Below are 21049 nucleotides of genomic sequence, written 5' to 3' on the forward strand. Positions count from 1 at the left end.
CCAAACAACAAATGGCCGAGAGAGACAGTCCCACTCCAGCTTCCCGCATCAATTCGACACCACTTTTGCTAGACAGGAAACGGAGTTGCTGGGGCAGACTTTGTGACACTTTAAGCATGGTTTCCCATCTTGTTGCCATTGCCTTCACTGGATATATAACGTATCTGGCGTGGCCATTTACAAGTAAGTGTAGAGTCTTGTTATGTAGTCGTCCCTGTGAGTAGATAGCACTATTGTGTGGTCCCATACACTGTGTTATTTGTGGTGTGATAACCGCGTCGCGTAAATTTACATTGTACATTTTCGCGATTTGCGCATTGGCCATTGTCTTTGTAAAACAGTACTATACACTGTATGCATGCATTTTTGTATATGTGAACATTTTATTTAAGATTTAGATCTTACTCTTAGCTGCTCGTAGCTGAGTAAGGGGTCTGCAGTCATCATGAATTTACCTCAATCTGGAATTGGAACGAATGGACTGTAACGGTTTCTAAATAGAAAATCATTATCCTGTTACTGTCACAAAGCTAAAGTGAACAGTGCCACAGTCAGACAGTGGCTTTTTCTTTGTAAAGTGCATAGAATCTATACAGTAATTTACAGTAGGCCTCTAAATAGAAAATCATTATCCTGCTACTGTCACAAAGCTAAAGTGAACAGTGCCACAGTCAGACAGTGGCTTTTTCTTTGTAAAGTGCATAGAATCTATACAGTAATTTACAGTAGGCCTATAATTTATTACCAGTTCAGTTTTCAACAAAAATTTGAAGTGCAACTCCCACCATTTGAATCAACAAGGTATCCTCTGAATATGTAATACATGTGTCATGTGTAGTGTAGAGTGAAACTAACCTCGCATTCTTCACACTTTGGGAGCCCAATGTTTTGTGTTCGGGCTGGTCGCAGTTACTGAGTTAGAGTGAAACAACAAACAAACAGACACACAACAACATTGTTTAACACAACCAGATGTCGCAGAGAAATTCTATGTACGTCCTTGCAATTCCCAAAGTGATCCCTATTTGTAATTTACGTTTCCCTACCTGAAGAGCTTTTATTATAAATCTTGATGTACATTGTAATTACACAGAATGCATTGCCGATATGTTAACTACATGATGTATTCCTACATACATGTCGTGGGGAATGATGCTGACAGTGAGACTCCTTTGCCATTTTTACCACTTCCAGATCTGTTTTCATGGCACCCTATCATGATGTCAGTAGCAGTGAGTATCCAGTCATTTTTTTTTAAGTTACTGCTGTTACATGTACATGAACACTCACTCACACACATACACTTTCTCCCTCTCTATATGAACTTTCATGTGCATTTGTAATTCGCGAATCTTGGCTCTCGCAAAATTTTGTGAAATTAAAATGCACATGAACGTTCCTCGCTTTACAGTATAAGGATACACTTTGGGTCAAACCCAATGGTGGCTCACAACAAATTACAGAATGTAAGACCTGTACAAAATATCATACATGCCAAAATATGGGATTAAGGTATGAGCAGCACTTCGAACTACCCAGTTCAATGTACCCTGATACCTAATAACATTTCACCAACACAAAACATGATTGTGCAATTACAGTAGCATCATCATACATTCGTTCGTGATCAATGTTTGACAAAACTTAATCTGCTTATTTCAGACTTCTTGACCTTTGACCTCATTCACATTCTGCCTTGAATAAGTGATGAGTCTCTCCCATTTAATTAGTTATTTCCTCCAATGTAGTGTGTTTCTTAAGTACAGTGTACTTCCAAACTTTTGATCATTACAGATTATCCTAAGATCATATCTGCTCTTTAATGAGAAAACAAAGCAAACATATCAACCCAATCATTAGCTACAGATGTTTGCTGGGGTTTTTTTACTGTCTAATGTCATTATCAATAATTATAGAACAATATTGGGCTGACTTATTGTCAAGTTATGAAACATGCGCATCCCCATAGGCAGTGTTGAATGCTGTCTCCAAGTGATCTGGCATTGCTTCTAAGAGCCACACTGCTCTGCAGAAGTCAAAGGTTGTAGCTTCTTGAAAGTAAGCAAGAAAGATGGTGCTTGTACAAGTGATGCTTAAACACAGTTTTGCTTCATGCCCTTTTCTTTTGTGCAACATTCAGTTTTCCTTTCTGATGGTTGAAGGGATCCTGTTCTTTTCACGTGAAAGTACACTCATTCCAAAAGTCAATCGTAAAGGCAAGGTTGGCTACCATTGGGTCACCATGACAACGGCAGTCATATGTGCCCTGATTGGCTTCACCATCATCTTCGTGAACAAGATCATACATGACAAGTCGCACTTCAAGTCTTGGCACGGGACCATCGGGCTGGTCGTGCTTATCTACATCTGTCTGCAGTCAATTGGCGGCGCTTTCCACCTCTTTCCGCAGTTCACCAGCAAGTATATGAAACTGGCTGACCTTAAGCTGTACCATGCCACGTCCGGCTTGTGTCTATTCCTCCTTGTCATGGCTACAATGGTCCTGGCCCTCTATTCCAACTGGACTCAAAAGACTGCCAGTGATGCAGGATGGTACTTCCTGCTAGGTTGTCTCATGTACATGTCGTTGGTTATCACCAACCAGGTAACAAGCGAGTACCTGCCAAGAGCCCTGAAAAAGCCATCGTCACAGTACTGAAGAGGCACAATGAGGGCACAAGAAAAAAAAAACAAGCAATCAAGTTTGTGATCATTATAAAATCTCATATCAATACAAGCATGCTTGTTTACTGTTTGCTTCAGCATCCATGATGTGTGGTGAATTGAAAAAAAAAACAGAAGAAAAGAAACAAGGCAGTCACCCACAGGAAAGTTGGATTTAAAAGAAAAAATCATTGAACTTCATCCAATGCGCTTAAATTGTCTTCTGCAAAAGCTAGTACAGTATTCATATGTCTTTTATTTTCATCAATAATAGAGACATGCAGACTTTTGTTGTGGCATATTGATGTATGGGAGGTTTACAAAGTGCAAGATTGTTTGTAGGCTCCCTACATTGTAGTTTTATTGCTCTCCATTCTGAATTCCTCTCTTTTGCAATATATTTACATTGTATATGCAAGAGTAAATGTGTATGGTACCGAGTAACCAAATTAATTGGAGCTATGCTCACCAGATATTCTGTTAAGTATATAATGGATCTGAAGCATGTCGTCAGTACAATGTAAAGGCCTTCAAATGTTTGATTATACATGTATTTAAAAAAAAACAACAACAACAAAAAAAAAAAACTTGCTAGAAAGTGAGGCCATGTGTTATTCCACTGTCATTTTTTTTTCCTTGTTTTAAATTCCAAAACTGCTCAAGAAGATGTGCCATTCTCACCATACAGTTTGCAATTGTTGCAGTTGCTTTGCATAAGATTTAGCAATTACACTTGTACAAAGAAGATTGAATGGAGTGAAATTCACAATATTAGTGAGTGCTGATGCTTTCCCTTGAAATTCAAACTGTTAAAGAATATCTGCTTTCTTTTTCAAATGTTAATTGGCTTCTTTAACTTTGATGAACTTTGAAAAATAAGGTAAAACAAGATTTTAAGGTAAGATTGGGATTCTTAAATCAGCCCAATTGTGAGATTGCAAAGCATGGTTAATTGTCTATAGCCAGTTATGTAGCAGCAGAAACTGCAGACACCCAAAGAAAACCAGACCACTGAAATACTGTATGTTGTTGTTCAATGATTGCTTTTCATGATTGAGTTTTTAGAATTGTCTGCCATATTCCAATGTTTTAAAAGAGTTTATTCTTTGTTTGAATTTTGTATTAGAAATCATAGTATTACAGTGTATGTGTGCTTGCAAAAAGGTGTAAAAAAGGCAACAAACAAATAAAACAAAGAAGATCAATGAGAAAAAATGAGAAAAATGAGAAAAATGAAGATCTAGCAAGTGTTTGTTGTGTCCAATAAGTTGTTACCACTATTAGCAGAGGTCAGATTTCACACAATGTATGAAGGCCATTAAACGTGACTGTATGGCCAGAATGTTGTTAGGGTACGAAATGTGTGTTACACAATGTAACTGCAAAAATCAGATAGCAATGCTGTAAGATGTCAGTTCCATTGTTGCAGTGAATGCCACATTTAAGATACAGCCAACCTTGCCTAAGTCCTCCTAAGTCTTTATGAGGGGTTAGAATCAACAGAATATAAAGAGAAGAGGACTTGAAAAGACCTTTGACTTACGTAGGCTATTATTCGACTCATGCGAGGTCGACTTAAGCAAAGTTGATTGTCTGTACACTGTATTTGGGCCGAGGCATGTTTGCAATGATATCCAATGTGATTCCTTGTCATGTATGTAATGTACATTTCACTTTTCCTTACCAAGTCTAACTTCCTTGCTACTGTCACTATTCATAGTTCAATCAAAATTGGTGATGCAAGTACATGTATCAACATTTTATGAAGTGTTGCTACTGTATGTTGGTCACATGGGGTTGCTCTCCATATGACTTGCTACAGGTATGCACCAACGTCAAAAAAATAAGAGCATCAAAAAAGGCTCTGCTGTGACACATACTGTACTGTTTTGTCAATGTTTTCCCTAGTAAGGGTAATTCTTTTTTCTCTCTCTTTCTATCGCCAATAATGGGTCCTTTTCACAAAATGGCTTAGAAATTGGACATTAATTGGACATTAATTATTCTACGCTAGTGATGTGGATGATTTGCAATAAAACTTAACGTTTATTTAACTCTACTGTATTCTATTTGTTTGGAAAGTGTAGGAAAGTGTTCTATTTGTTGTTGTTATTATTATTATTATTATTTGCCAACTAAAGAGGTATTTATTCAAAATAGGGTACTACTGTACATGTAGTATTGTAGGCTACGTGGTACAAAAATGAAGTAAGTCAACTAGGGTGAATGATGTCCCTGATGATGATGCCATTTGAAGTACGTTTGTCAGGTGTGATGCCATTTACGGGTACAAAATCGATGTGCAGTAATACATCATTAAAGGTCCATTACTGAAGTGTTTGGACAAGGATTGGTAGTGCATTTATCTGAGAGCAACCCTTCGTGATATTTGTATTTTGTGGTACAGCTGTATTGAATATAGAAAAGAAACAAGCAAATTGTATGAACATCATCTCAAGTGAACAACAAGCATCCCGGGTATTCCCCATGTGTTTGAAATGAGAGAAGAGGATGCAGTTGTACTTTCACATTCAATTCATAACTACATGTACTTAAAGCTGCAATTACAGATGAGAATCCGTAAAGGGGATTTCCAGATGAGTTTTATAATTTCACATCATGTAATACATAAATTAATAGTGCCATGTAAAGAATTGTGGAATTTAAACTCTGTAAAAAAAAAGATCAAAACAAAACAAATCACACTGAAAAAGAATAATGACATAAGGGGCTCAGATATTATTCTGTAAATGTAGCAATGTACTTCTATTGCCATACCACTTGTTAACAGAGATGGTTTAGTTTTGGTTAGATGGTCGGCAGGTTTCTAACATTTTTTTATTTATTCTTGTGTGTGTGTGTGTGTGTGTGTGTGTGTGTGTGTGTGTGTGTGTGTGTGTGTGTGTGTGATGCATGTAATGGGAAGCAACTTATGAAATATGAAAGAGCATGCAATTTTAAAAGGAATTCAAAGTTTAATTGATGAAAATAAATTTTGAAACGGCCGAGATATCCATAACAAAGAGTTCCTAATGTAATAATGTTCGGACCTACCTTTTATTTGGACCTCTTTGTTTTACTCTTTTTTGGGGGGATATCTCGGCCATTTCAAACCCGATTTCCATCAAATCGTCGGTTGAGAATGAGAAAGGCGTTAAGTTGTTTATTGGTAACTTCACGCCCTTATCATTCTCACCCGACGAAATAAGCTTTGAACTCCTATTAGAATTGTATGCTCTTTAATATTTTGAGTTGCGTGTAATATTCTCGCAAAAAGTTAAAATCTGAACCGTCCATTTTAACCAACACTATGCCATCCTTTAACAACTTCACTCCTTGTAGAATTTATGCATGCTGTCTTCTTTTGTTCGGCTTCCTTGAACAACCAATTATTCATTCTAATGTCATCATCCTCGTTCACTGTAATTTTAGCTTATTTTGAAAACATACTTATTTCTCATCGCAATCATAAATTCTGAAGCTCTGTACCTAATAAAACTAATTAATAGGTGTTCAAATGTGAACATCACAGTTATAATTATTATTATTATTATTATTATTATTATTATTATACTGTCTACCTGCGGATTCATTAAATTTTGACTGTTGATTACAATAATATTATCGAGAACTTAAGATTCAAGTTCATGGCTGATGCATAGTTACCTACATAATGCATGTTCATACATGGTCATATGTTAACTGCAAAGAAAAAGTATATTGGACATGTACATAGATATGGCTTCCCTCTTGTTCTGTAAATTACAATTGCAGTCTATCGTGTGATCTTGTAATATCTCAATATCTATGCCAGCCATTCTATTTCGCTTCATCTTTTTTGTGTGTGTACTCACTGAATAGATTTATGAGCTTGCTAGCAGCCTGTCTCATAATCTGTCTTTTATTTTACGTATTTGCCACCCGGACTTGCCAGGACAGTGGGAATGCAATGCTGGACAATAATGGGAGCACACATGCCCACCAAATGTATTGGACATGATAATAGCCCACCTGCAGGTCACTCCTCCCAAGGAAGTGCGCCGTGTGTTCTTTGACATGTAATGATTGATGTTGTTGTTTAAAGTAATTGTTATCTCCGTCATTACCATCGGTGACCTATTAGTACAATGTTGCAATGACTTTTTTAGCTCACCTGAGCCAAAGGCTCAAGTGAGCTATTGCGATCGTCCTTCGTCCGGCGTCCGTCGTGCGTCGGGCGTCGTGCGTAAACTTTTTACATTTTCATCTTCTTCTTGAAAACCCCAGGACTGATTTTCATCAAACTTGGCAGGTAGCATCCCTAGGGGGTTTAGGAACTCAATTTGTTAAAATGGGCACCATGCCCCACCCAGGGGGCCCCCAGGGGGCCCAAACCCCCCAAAATTAAGGAATCTGTAAAAATCTTCTTCTCTAGAACCAGAAGTGATAGAGCTAAGTTAATACTATGAATTAGTACATTGATGACTGTAGTTTCAAGTTTGTTCATGGCAGGATCAGGGGTGCCCCCCTTGGGACCCAGGGAGGGGGTGGGGAGGGGTTCTAATGGGGCCTAAATTGTACATTTTCATCTTCTTCTTGAGAACCCCATGACCCATTTTCACCAAACTTGGCAGGTAGCATCCCTAGGGGGTTAGGAACTCAATTTGTTAAAATGGGCACCATGCCCCACCCAGGGGGCCCCCCCGGGGGGGGGGGGGGGGGCCAAACCCCCCAAAATTAAGGAATCTTTAAAAATGTTCTTCTCTAGAACCAAAAGTGATAGAGCTATTGAAGTTAATACTATGAGTTAGTACATTGATGACTGTAGTTTCAAGTTGTTCATAGCAGAATCAGGGGTGCCCCCCTTGGGACCCAGGGGAGGGGGGTGAGGAGGGGTCCTAATGGGGCCTAAATTGTACATTTTTATCTTCTTCTTTAGAACCCCATGACCCATTTTCACCAAACTTGGCAGGTAGCATCCCTGAGGGGTTAGGATCTCAACTTGTTAAAATGGGCACCATGCCCCACCCAGGGGGGCCCAAACCCCCAAAATGAAGGAATCTTTAAAAATCTTCTCTAGAATCAGAAGTTATAGAGCTAAGATAATACTATGAGTGAGTACATTAATGACTGTAGTTTGAGTTTGTTCATAGGAGATCCAGGGGTGCCCCTCTTGGGGCAGGGGTGGGGGGTGGTTGGGAAGGTCCAAATGGGGGCCTGAATTGTACATTTTCATCTTCTTCCTGAAAACCTCATGATGGATTTTCGTCAAACTTGGCAGGTAGCATCCCTAGGGGGTCAGGATCTAAATTTATCAAAATGGGCACCATGCCCCACCCAGAGGGCCCCAGGGGGCCCCAATCCCCAATAATTAAGGGATCTTTGGGCCCTTATTGTACATTTTCATCTTCTACTTGAGAATGACTGGTCAAATTTTGGTAGAGCTGTGAATAATTTAGATTAGTGACTGCGTGAAAGGTGAACTTGCGATACTCGGGTGAGCGCTAGACCCGCGGGTCTCTTGTTTCTTTTTGGTGTTTGCTGTGAGGAGGTTAACCAACAAATATTGAGGCATTTTGATTTTTTTTTGCAATCTCTTGTCAAATCTGCGAGCTTGAGTAGATGACAAACGGCAACAAACTTATACACTGTACATATTTACTCATATTTGCCTTGTGAGTAATGCTTCATCAAAGCAATGTAAATACTTGTATCCGATCTTGTGGCTATCTCCTGACGCACGGGGTCAGTGAAATGAACCATGGCGGGGGGGGGGGGGGGATGGGGGTGGGCTTATCCCAACTTTGATATTGTAACCACGACAAGGTACAAATTGTAACTGACTTCTCATATCTCCATGGCATGTTGGTAGCACAATTCTTTTCTCATTTCACTGATCTTTAGTACTTGTTTTTGGACTTTGTAAAAGAGCCATTGCACCTGTAGAAATACTGTAGTTTATTTCCTGATTGCGTTCTGTCAGACCGAAAATACACATGTAAAACCATTCAAACCCCCTCCCGTGGTCACTTTGTCTTTTCTTATGTAAATCTATGTGAAACTGTTTGGTGTCACTTTGTCGTTGTTATTGCTGTGAGTGCTTGTTACAAAGTGAAGGCGATATCTTACATTTTATATAGGACCTGCCCACGAAGAATGAGGGATCACTTTAGTGTTCACAGAACCCATATAGCTACTCCCTCTGAGGGCGCTGGCTGTTCTACAGTCAAAGCACTAATTAACCAAGCACATAAATATACATTTTATGCTTGTTATTTACATTCATTGGTACGATTTTGCCATGTTTTCATTATGTACGGATCTATATTATTTCACTATAATTATGTCGATGTCTTAGGCGTTCTTATGCGGAAACCCCCAAAACTTTATGTTCTTATTCTATTCTAATTTGCTGTTGCTGTGGTAATTTTGTAATGTTAGTGTTTATTACTGACAGAGTATCCTTGAAGGGCACACATGTTTGTAGTCTGATCTCATATTTAGAAAATCACAGCATACACTGAACACTTCTTGTGGTTATTCATCGAAGTAATTATTATAGCGTATTATCTAGCAATATATGACATATTTGTATATGTATATGTATATGTATATGTATATATATATATATATATATATATATATATATATATATATATATTCTCATCCTTGTTCTCAACCTTGCATACAGCTAAAGCGTCTGTCTGATGCTAGTGGGTCGCTCTTTACATCGTCCATGTCGTGTGGTTCCAGACCCACTGTTTGCTGGAAAAATTAAAACCATTAGCCTTCAATTCCACAGTGTACCTTCTGATAAAAAGTGGTATGTGCTGTATTAAACACTGTATTGTTTTCTCATCGAAAGAAATGTCTTTGTTAAACTAAAGTTGGGCCATGGTCATGATTGTCGAGACCTGCTGCTTCACCGCATTGATCACTGTGGATCGAATGGTCTTGTCATATTTGATGAAAAGGAAAAGAAAAGTCGAGTCAATGTAATATCGTGACATTGATAGTGATTTTGCCCCGCCTCACCCACGGGCATGCAGATCGAGTTGTACCGATATTTCTCACTAAAGGCACTTTGCATGGCTTCTGTTGGATAGATATCATTGGAGAACATCTAGATCATGTAGATTGTTGAGTTTTTGGGTGCGCAGGTAAGCATGACAATGGAGACGATAAGATCAGATAGAAAGAAGGTTACGAGATACAATCGTATATCATATCGCGAGTGAGCACTGGCTGGGATGTTAGGGTATAGTACTTGCATCTACGGTGTGCGAGACCAGTATAGTTATACATGACATGCACTGTATAAAATTTGTATCCTTTTTTGTTAGTCCTTGTGCACGAATCTAAGTTAAATCGCCTATGACGATGCGCTATAGTAAAAACAGTGAATGTGGCGCCCATTCGACGAATTGTTATTATGGCATAAGCAATGTAATATGATATTATAATGTCATATCATGCCATGTTTTAACTTTTGATAATTATGATATAATGCGATATAATCGTGTTGTAACAGAGTTTAATGGTGACAACACATGCAGACATAATGGCCCGAATTCACGAAGGGGGTACAAATGAAACCATGGTTTAAACCATGGACAAAAACCATGGAGCGCCAAGTGTCGCACGGAATATTTCGTTACGAAATTGGTCATTTCGTCGACAAAATGACCGTTTCGTTAACGAAATTATCATTCCGTAGAGGAAATGTTCATTTAGTTACAAAATGTTGCCATTTCGTTACAAAATAAACATTTCATCGACGAAATGACTGATTTCGTAACGATAATTTCCATACGACACTTGGCGCTCCATGGTTTTTGTCCATGGTTTAAACCATGGTTTCATTTGTACCACCTTCTTGAATTCGGGCTAATGAATAGTGCGCACGTGAGATGAGTTCGTGCGCGTGTTTAACTAATCACGGCCCTATACCGCATAGAAAAAGATGCAATCAAATATAAGTCCAAAAATCAAACATAAGTCAGGTATCAGCCAATCAGAGTTGGGTACTCAGAGACTTGTTTGATCACACCGTTTATGCAACAGGGCTCTGGTTTATAGTCCTTTGGTACAGGATCGGACGAGCAAACTAGGACAGCTAGACTGCGCATATCTATACTCGGATGATTATCAACAGCTTGGAAGTCAGAAGCTGAATGATCAGGCCACGGATCCAGCACATCTTACCAATTTAACTTTATACCCGTACGCATTTAGCGTCAGATAGTGGTGGAACCAGCGGATCAACTATAAGCCTATAATCGAGCAAAATATAATCATTTATTCGTTTACAGCGGTTATATCTCGTCTGTTATACGTAGAGGCGTTTTGTAGTAATTGGAACAGATAAAAGGCGTTTCGAATAGAGCCATGACGTTTGCCGACACACATTTTTAGTTACTAGTACCCGATAGCTACAATGCTACATAATGATGCATTTTATAGCACCAACATCAGAATCTATCGCCGTATACGGATTGGTTCTTCTGTTCCCTGTCGTTTTCTGTAATACAATACCGTGCAAGTTACCACATTCACCGCTTATACGTGCATGATCTCGCTACGTTTGGTTCATTTCCAAAACTCTCAGACATGAGATCGCACGAACCTCGCATAAAATAAATTTACCAAGTATGAATCTGAATGAACAAGAAAACAAATTCCAGTACTGCTGTTATCATTATGCTTGGCATCTTACCGCAATATAGTGCTGTGACATGGTACGCCATGCTGATCCCACTGATCTCTTCCCCTAAAACGGGCTGCGAGTGACAGATCAGTGGTTTTATCCCCAACAATATCTGGGGGAATCAACCCCCTGATGAGTGAACTTTCAAAAACCTTATGCGCATAAAGTCTGTAATTCGTTAACTCTTTTTGCCCCGTGCCGATTGACAAAGAAAAACTACATACATTAGCATCTCCTACAATTTCCAAAGGCCCAGGCACAGAAGGGGTTGAGTCGCGTTGTGGCCGGGTTTTTTTTCCCCTCCTCTTTCATTCTTCGCCGTCTTGCATGACATCACATAATTACCCTTATTCAATAAGATTAATCCGTCGAGAGTATGTAAAGTATCAACAGAAAAATGTTTGTTTGTTTATTTGTTTGTTTGTTTGTTTGTTATTTCCATCTGAGAAGATGGCTGGATAGCCCATATTCACCTATGCTAAGCTGGTCTTCCATGGGGGTCCAGTTGGATGTATAAGGCGGAACCACTTCTCCGGATTAACACCCTGTTTTTTGCGATAAATGAATGGAAGCGGGATCTTTTACGTGCATGAGTTGTGACTCTCTCACACACACGGGATCTCCATTTCATGTCCTATCCGAGGGACAGTGTGTTTTGCCTCTTGCTATATGGGACGGTATGATTACACACAACATTGCTCAGTCCAGACTCGAGCTCGAACCAAGGAGGTATGAGAGAACCCGGGTCGCTTGTGTCGAAGGCACGTGCGCTACCGACTGAGCCCATTAGATGTCGCGTTAAAGGGACTGTACAGTACTGGTTGAGGTGAGGATTCAGGTTTATAACATTCCTAAAAAGTGAGATAATGAGAAACCTCTTATGAAATATGAAAGAGCATGTAATTACAGAAAGGATTCAACGTTTAATTGATGAATATTGGTTTTCAAGTGGCTGAGATATAAAAAAAGGTGATAATAATAAAAGGCGACATGCCACGCCTTTTATTAGGATCTCTTTGTTTCACTTTTGTTTTTAAATATCTCGGCTATTTCAAAACCAATTTTCATCAAATAAAATGTTGATTCCCCTTAGAATTGCATGTTCTGTGACATCTCATAGAATGGTTTCTGAATATCTCGCAAAATGTTAAAAGCTAAATCGTCACCTCAACCAGAACTGTACAGTCTCTTTAACGTATCGGAGTGGGAAAGTGTTCAACCCTCGGTGTGTCACGTTTATTTATTTTTTTTTTCAGCTGTCTACATGACTGTGTGAAAAGCTGCGCAGTATTATGACTCATTGATACAGAAAGGGCTAAATAATCATTATTTTTCACTGATTCTTATGCCATCAATGCTGTCTCTACAAAAACATATAATGAGAGGATTCGATGTGAAAGCTTCGAAACGCATCTGGAGTTTGTGAATGACAAGTCTCGTTTTCATAGGTTAACATAATATGGTTTCTTGATCTATTTTCCCTCTCTTTTTCCACTCTCTCTTCCTTTAATACTCTCCCCCTCTCCTCTCTTTGTCTGTCTGTCTGTCTCTCTCTCTCTCTCTCTCTCTCTATCTATCTTTCTCTCATAACAGTCATTTCAGGTGGCATACTTGAAATTATGCTTAAAACAATCGTGTGCTTATGTTAAGATAGAATCTTGACATAAAATCATACAAGAAAATATCTTAATGCCGCTACAATGGTGTTGGTTTGAACCTTGTAAATGTTGCATGATAAAAGTAGGATGAGTCGCTGAACCTCAGGGAACACGTTTCATGAATAACGTCCACGCCCACGAAAATACTGAAATAAAAGCAGATTTTGCTATTTAGCTATACTGCAAGTTTTCATATTCTATTAAAACAGACGATATTATCATGTTGCACTGCCTCCTCCAAACGACGCTGTTAATGAAAGGCATTGATGTACATGAACACTCAACACAAGTTACAAAATCACGAAAACACTTTTTCATTAAGTACTATTTAGCTATACTGCAAGTTTTCATATTCTATTAAAACAGACGATATTATCATGTTGCACTGCCTCCTCCAAACGACGCTGTTAATGAAAGGCATTGATGTACATGAACACTCAACACAAGTTACAAAATCACGAAAACACTTTTTCATTAAGTACTGTTCACATAAAATCAACTTCAGTTCAGTTTGTATCTTCATAACAGAGATGTCCCGATATGCATAGTTTTGTGTGCTTTTTTTTTTATCGGCGAACAATCAACGCTCATGTTCATGCCATAAGCAGAGCATGGGTTAGATAAGAAACTAAACAAACAAGCAACGGTCAGGTCGTCTGTGTTTGCACAAACATATTCTAATATTTCATTACACAAAACCATCAACATCTCTGCCATAAACAGAATCAAACAGGTTCTGCTATCCTGCGGATTTTAGTCAGTATATTTTGTGCTAATTAAAAAAAAAATCAAGTGTGGACGAAAGACATTTACGTGTACAGGTTAGTCACAATTACCTTTGCTGTGTTATCGATTTCGAAATAATCAGTAACTCGAAAAAAAGTTTGCAAAAATGCTCAACATGTTTATTGCCGTGAATGCAGTTTTTATGTGCATCTTTTATACTTTGCAAATTTATGGTACATGAAGTTCCTCTCATTCAAAACCCGTTATCCATTTTGAATTAGTCTTAATTGACCACTGGTTATTCAGAGTCCTGGTTATTCAGTATCCCCCTTGAATTCAGGAAGAGGGTTTTTCGGTAGTGTTTTGGTTTGTTTTATTTGTGAATTTTTGTTCAATTCGAGGACTCAATAGACTTCAACAAAATGCAAGTTTGGGATTTCAGCATTTTCTCTTTAATTGGAAGAATGCATGGATACCAAGGGCAAATGTATATGAATTATCGTGTAATTACATGTAGAACATACAAGACGAGTTTTGCCATTGTTTGACCTCTGCTAGTTATAGACCCCATCTTAAAAAAAAAAACATTTGATTTCTCAGCACAAAATTCCCATGCATGGGACTTTTGTAGGGCAAGCAATGTTGTCGCGCGGTTCAGTGGTTAAGTCATGAGGTCTGTGGTTCGATACGTATCGAGCCTCTGTGTGCCATAAATAATGCGCTTCTCCTCGTTGTCTAAGTATTAGTTAAGCCCGTCGGTCCCATGAGAATGTGCTCATATAGTACAATCATCTAAGTACATCAGTAATGGTCATGATAATTACAAAAAAAAAAGGTCCACTACGTCAAATGTTGGGCATAAGAGGGAATAGGGAATATAATCCCCATCTTCCGCGTTTTCTAAACTTCAGAATGTTCTTTGTGCTTTTTCTTTTTCACCCTATCATTTGCATATCCATAAACTTCATTTATCATAATATTCTATGTTGAGATATAATATGTACTTATATCTTATGTGACAAAATTGTATTTACAAGTTCTGTATAGAGACGGGAAAAATGAATGAATGAATGAATGAATGAATGAATGAATGAATGAATGAATGAATGAATGAATGAATGAATGAATGAATGAATGAACGAATGAATGAACGAATGAATGAATGAATGAATAGATGTATTGGTAGTGGTAGTATACTGATAAAAGTAGAGATCCAAGAAGTATAGTGTTGTAGCAGTAGCTGTAAAATTTGTAGTAGTGCATAAGGTATAAGAGTGGTGTAAAAAAAAAACAGCAATGATGATTAATGCGGTGGTTACTAGTGAGGTAGTCAAAAGTTTTATGGGATAATGCAGTGAGATGTAATTGCTGTCATACCTTACTCACGCCTGTGGATAAGATCTTGTAGAGAATCAAAAAAGGACTAACGGTTACAGATACCAGTCAATAATACCCAAATTTTTTCTCATTGATTTCAAAGCATCGTATGCTGCTTGCCAACTTCGCTAACAGTCTGGTGTAAGAACATACGCCTTGAAGTCTATACTTTCAAACCCCCTGTGGCTGCACCGTTATGTACCTCAGCATCCGGGTATTTGCAGGCCACGCAGCATAACCCAAACGCTAATCTTAGGCGGTAGAGGGCATAGAAAACCAGATGGATCACGGGCGCGGCTACGAAGACTGTTAGGGCGCCAACGATGGCGGAAGTGCCTGGAGCCTTGCCCCAGTCCAGGAAACCGGAATAGATGTGGCTCTCACCCGACGGGTTGGTGCCGCCCGCAGCGTTGTAGACGGCGGTAAAGCAGAAGTAGACGAAGGCCGTGATCATGACGTAGATCATGTGCAGGAGGCGGATGGGTGTGGCGACAAGCAACGTGTCCATGATCATGAGGAAGGCGGCCACGCCGTGTACGTGGAGGCTGAACACTTGCACGGAGTCGGTGGCGGGATCGAACTCCAGCACCCAGTACAGGATTGTGACGAAGACCGAAGCCGAACAGGCGTACACCTGCAAATATCGCTGGACCTTGAAATACCAAGGTGTGGACGGTGTCCCCGACTCCTCGGATTGTGGCTCAAGACGTGTATTATCATTGGAGTCAGGGATTGCCACTTCACTGTTTCCATTCACACCCACCATCTCAGTGTCACCTGCATGGGAGCATTGGTAGAAAGAGAAATATTACCAATAAATGTGACCATCGAGTCACTGCAGTCCATAATGATCTACATTAAAATCACATTCACTTGCTTTCCGGTCTTCACTATGAATGGAAAACGTCTTAAGATTAAACAACAACAACAACAACAACAACAACAACAAAATGTACTAACTATAGCTTTATTTTTTTCATAATGATTATTGACGTTGCTTGCAGGTTAAGAAACAACAATGTCAAGATTTTGTCACGTCAATAAGCGATAAGTCATTAGGAATCAGGTCTACCGGAATTAGGCGCTCTTTGCCCAAAAAAAAAAAAAAAAAAAGACTGCTCGATAAAAAAAAAAAAAAAAACAGTTCACCATTATTTGAATGCATGTGTGGTGAGATAAACCAGCTTTCTTCGGCATAATCCACATCGTTCTCCTTGTACATGCCGTAAACGTTCTCACCACTCAAAAGGAAGAACAAAACGATCGCTGTTTTTAGGTTCGATATTCCTTTTAAACCGGTCTTCATGACACTGGGTTTCTTAATTGTCACTGTTGTTATGTTTTGTTTGTTTGTTTCCTTGCTTGCTTGTTTTTTTGTTTGTTTGTTTGTTTGTTTGTTCGTTCGTTCGTTCGTTTGTTTCTTTGTTTGTTTGTTTGTTTGTTTGTTTGTTTTTAATATAGGTAAGCCTATATAAGATATAACTACACTGAAACATCAGTATGAGCTCTCGTCTAGTTTAGGCACTTACCAGCGACCTGGTCGCCCCGTCCCCTTCGGGTGCAATGCCAGTAAATGCTGGTGACGATCGCGAGAATGAAGTAAGCAGTGACGAACAAGTAGGTCCAGTTAGAGACGAAGATGAGCCACTTGGCCTTGGAGTCGACGGGTCGATAAAAGGGCTCCACGCCCCACAAGACTAGGGTGAGGATGAGGAAGGTGAGCTGGTAGATGGCAATTGCCGCTCGGTACAGAATGAATGTGTAGGGCATACCAAGCCATCGTGCCTGTAAAATAATGTACAAACACAAGCAGACAAGGATAAAGTACTATGGTTGAGTACTAAATTTTAATCATCAATACAATAAATGATTAAAACAGATATATACTCGCCTTTTTACCATATGGCTTCGACCAGTCCGCGACTCTCAGCTACATAACTAATATAGCAGAATTATATATGCATTATACTGTATTCATCTATTCAATTATTGGTACACATTTTCTGCATACATTTTGTTGATCTGTTTTCATACATCTCGCATGACCTTTCTAGCCGAAGATATGGCTGAAATATTGGGTTTGTGAACATATTTTCGTAACTGATGACATTTTGGCGTAACTTTGACCAGGACATCTGCACCTGACTTGGGCCAAGAAATGAAAAACCCTCGCTAAAAACATATCCGTAAAGTATGCGGAAAGAACGGACATTAACGGAAGGATAACGCCTCTGAGTGTGAATCTAAATTCAATTTCCAAAGCTGAGGTGAACACCATACACACACATGCATACAAACACATAAAGATAATTATTTGTCATGCATGCATAAGACAATCGTAAAAGATGTTATTTTTGTACCCTCTTCCTTCCCTCTTTTGTTTGAAATATTGCCGCAAATAATATTCTCAATTGACCATAGGATTTCTTTCCTTAACATTTTACTGGATTTAATATACTAGTACTGGACAATACACCATTTTGCATTCCATCCAATAATCTCAACTCCACATCCACCACCGCAGTTGGCGGATATTATTTCCACGTCATTTCGCCTCATTTTTATGCCACCAGCATCACCACAACTGCCCCCATACTTGCGTACCTTCCCCATATCCTCATTCCTCCTCGTAGCTCTGTGTCATTCAGCAAACAACACCATAATCAGGGTATCACTCACATGGCCTGTTCATTAAGTATGGCCATCATATATAATAATGTCTCATCAGCTGTCATTATCATAATCTTCATGCCTTTACAGGTACGAGATCGACAAAGACTGCCGATTCCAAATAGCGATTATCCTTTGATAGAAACATGAACAACAGTGATAATTGTATTCATGATAACAATATCCTGAAGAAAGATTAAAGAAGAATATCATGAGATTGTGATACTGTGTTGCCACGGTAACAGCATTCTTTAAAGAAACATATATAAATTACCATTGCGTTTTGTTCACTTTATTAGTTTTATGAACATTTGAATTGAGATTTGGTAGATGTGATCAATTATAAATGAGCAGAACACATCTTTAAACAGCGTTGAACAATTCACTGCGGCCATGGTACTGTAAGTTGTTGGTTTTTTTTTAAGAACATATTAAATCATCAGTTTTGTTGAATGAGCTTACACCCTCAGGCTTAGGTGGGGTATAAATCATAATAAGTGAAAGTTCTAGTTTCATTTGTATTTATTTATATTTGAGTGCATATACTATTGAGTTAATGATGTAATGATGTTGCTGTATTATTGCTGATTCTGGGTGCATGCACTGGTTGGGGAGGATGGCCTCAGGCCTCTGTGATTTAGTTTGCCTTTTCCTCCCCTGGCAACCAGCGGTATATGCACCTAGAATCACCACAACCTTTAAATCATGCAACATGATTTTCTGTTGAAATGCTGAATGAATGAATGAATAATGATAATAATGATGATGATGATGATAATCATCATCATCATCATCATCATCATCATCATCACCATCATCATCATCATCATCATCATCATCACCATCATCATAATAATAATAATAATAATAATAATAATAGCAATAATAATAATAACAAAATAGCGAAAATATATCATTGCACACGAGAATGCATTTTCCCTAAGCGCAGGAGTATCGAAAAAGTATAAAATTGTGTTAATTTTGGAGCTTTTGGAGGGATGAACTCTCACCGTCGAGACAGTAAACGAATAAAACTTGATTTGACTCACTTGTTTACCGACGAAGTGTTTCGTATCAAAATCACGAGATTACAGATAAATACGGAGGTAGCCAAAGACATACACACTTTGTGGTTATTTATGACATACCGGAATAACCTTTGCGGTTATTAATTATGACATACCGGAATAAAGTTTTTCCAACCCCTCCTCTTGCTTTTTTTTTTTCTTGTCTTGCTTTGTTTTGCTTTGCTTTTGCTAATGGCTTCTGGTTTGTTGGCTCTCTACCTGAAAAAACAACACGATACTAGCATTCTACGTGTAGTCGTCATGATTAATGATCAATATCTGTCATAGTTTAATGGCACATGTCCAATATGACACGGAAGCATTGTAAATGGCACACACACCGGTTGGTTGGGTGGTGAATATATCCAGAGAAGAATAACGTAAATCGGGCCACTAATCATTTAAAAGGCACGCAATCATAGGAATGTACAGCCAAAGGCAGCTTGCAATAATGAACGGGTTATTAAGTTATTATGGTGGCTTACTGGGTATAACTGCTGGGTATCAGAGCCTAAGAAGGCCATCGTGTCAGTGGCTGAATAACGTTTATTGATTATCAATGAAATCATCTCTTCTTATTGTGACTTATTGATTTTGTTGCTTATAATCTGTGGTCATTATTACGTGTCTCATTATGATTCCCATCTCTAAAATAACGCCCAGCCGCGAATTCAGGGATGATAATTTATGCGTCAGTCATGTTTTTTCTTTCTCTCCCCTCGCTGTCTCTTTCCATACGTTTGCTTGTTTGGGACTGACATATTACCTTCCTATCATAGGTTAGAGTCACCATCTCACATATCTTTTATGAGTTACCAAGGGTAATGCCAGATAGAGTAAGCTTTTTCGCAGCTTGAACAGGTGGATAAGTATTTGGTGTTTTTTCCGGCCTTCTTTGCATCTTTTCGGAGGTAGAAACACATTGGATAATACGTTCACGAAGAGGAGCGGGGAAGGAGTGGGGTCGATAGTGGGAAGACAGGCCAGAGAACGTTTCGTGCACTAAAGCGACTTAAATGGATGGTATAGTACTGGTTGAGGTGAGGGCTCCGCCTTTTACTTTTTTGCAAGATACTTAGAAACCACTTTATGAAATGATACAGAGCATACAATTCCAAAAGGAATTCAGAGTTCATTTGATGGAAATCGGTTTTGACCTGGCTGAGATATCCAAAAAACAAAAAAAGTAAAACAAGGCAATCCTAATAGAAGGTGACTCCCACCTTTTATTAGGATTTCTATGTTTTGGATATCACAGCAATTAAAATGAGATTCAAATAAACCTCTTAGAATTATAATAACTCTTTCATATTTCATAGAGGTTTGTCATTTTCTCAACAACAACAAAAAAGAAATAACAAAGAATTTTAACAACCTGTAGTCCCTTCTCAACTGAAACTGGACCGTATCCCTTTAACCAAGCGATGATCCCAATGCAACGTACCGTGTACCTCAACCAAAGTTGTACCTCTTTTATCGAACAGCAACTTGTTGACGAGTTTTGAATAAATCTGTAAAGGAAAAAATGATAATAAAGGTATTTTCTAAATATAATGAACTGCCGTAAGTGTTGTTATAATATTATTACCTGTGGTGTCACAAACAGGCTCGCCTTGGTCCCTCCTAGGCCAAAGGAAGCACATCTAAATTCCTCCCGACACGTTGCCATTCCTGCTCTGTAACTTGCTCCTCTTGATCCACAGAAGAATCAGTCCGGTATATGATTATGTTGTGCTGTGTATAAAAGTAATCGTTCTGTCCCTATGGTTGCTGGCGAGTGAATGAATGCTGCTGTAGAACCACCTCAGCCCGCAAGGCTTAACAGAATCTTGATCATGAAGGAGGGGTAAATCACATTAAGCATTACCCTCTGCAGCTCCTTGTGTTGCGTGTTATACGAGGCGCCACATTAACATACCAGCTACTGTATCTATATACCAATCACCACGTCGACATTCGGACTACTAGTACTCAGATCGCTGAGGAGGGCTGAAAACAAACAGTAGATCAGTCTCCGCACACATCCACGTTCAACGAGTAAATTGTCCTAATTTTATTTTATAATAGATTTGCCCGCGGGTTGATATGGAAACACGCGTCGCCAAAACGCGGCGTTATAGTCACTACCTTCCGGGCGCGGGCGTTGCCAACGCGCAACCTGCATATCATCACGACTATTCAGAAATGAAAGACAATAAAGC

At 38.9% G+C, this 21049-nt stretch overlaps 2 protein-coding genes across 2 annotated transcripts; one reads left to right on the forward strand and one right to left on the reverse strand.

Annotated features, from left to right (window-relative positions):
- Positions 1-11: 11 nt before the first annotated feature.
- Positions 12-5016, forward strand: LOC140241540 (transmembrane reductase CYB561D2-like). Its single transcript, XM_072321278.1, has 3 exons — positions 12-183; positions 1195-1232; positions 2141-5016. The coding sequence occupies exons 1-3, from the start codon at positions 12-14 to the stop codon at positions 2657-2659; spliced, it is 729 nt and encodes a 242-aa protein (XP_072177379.1). The 3' UTR covers positions 2660-5016.
- Positions 5017-15274: 10258 nt separating this feature from the next.
- Positions 15275-20517, reverse strand: LOC140243934 (protein rolling stone-like). The gene is made up of 3 exons (XM_072323607.1): positions 20437-20517; positions 16637-16896; positions 15275-15854 (listed from the first exon to the last, which is right to left on the reverse strand). The coding sequence occupies exons 1-3, from the start codon at positions 20515-20517 to the stop codon at positions 15275-15277; spliced, it is 921 nt and encodes a 306-aa protein (XP_072179708.1).
- Positions 20518-21049: the final 532 nt, after the last annotated feature.

The sequence above is a fragment of the Diadema setosum genome, chromosome 2 (assembly GCF_964275005.1).
Source record: "Diadema setosum chromosome 2, eeDiaSeto1, whole genome shotgun sequence".
Lineage (NCBI taxonomy): Eukaryota > Metazoa > Echinodermata > Echinoidea > Diadematoida > Diadematidae > Diadema > Diadema setosum.

Bases quoted from the DNA above. Each gene is read 5' to 3' on its own strand.
- LOC140241540 (XM_072321278.1), top strand. From the start codon at position 12: ATGGCCGAGAGAGACAGTCCCACTCCAGCTTCCCGCATCAATTCGACA. The intron at 184-1,194 runs GTAAGTGTAGAG...TACCACTTCCAG, and splicing joins TCTGGCGTGGCCATTTACAA to ATCTGTTTTCATGGCACCCT. The intron at 1,233-2,140 runs GTGAGTATCCAG...TGCAACATTCAG, and splicing joins CTATCATGATGTCAGTAGCA to TTTTCCTTTCTGATGGTTGA.
- LOC140243934 (XM_072323607.1), bottom strand. From the start codon at position 20,517: ATGGCAACGTGTCGGGAGGAATTTAGATGTGCTTCCTTTGGCCTAGGA. The intron at 16,897-20,436 runs GTAATAATATTA...ATTATTTTACAG, and splicing joins GCCTGTTTGTGACACCACAG to GCACGATGGCTTGGTATGCC. The intron at 15,855-16,636 runs GTGCCTAAACTA...GAATGGAAACAG, and splicing joins GGCGACCAGGTCGCTGGTAA to TGAAGTGGCAATCCCTGACT.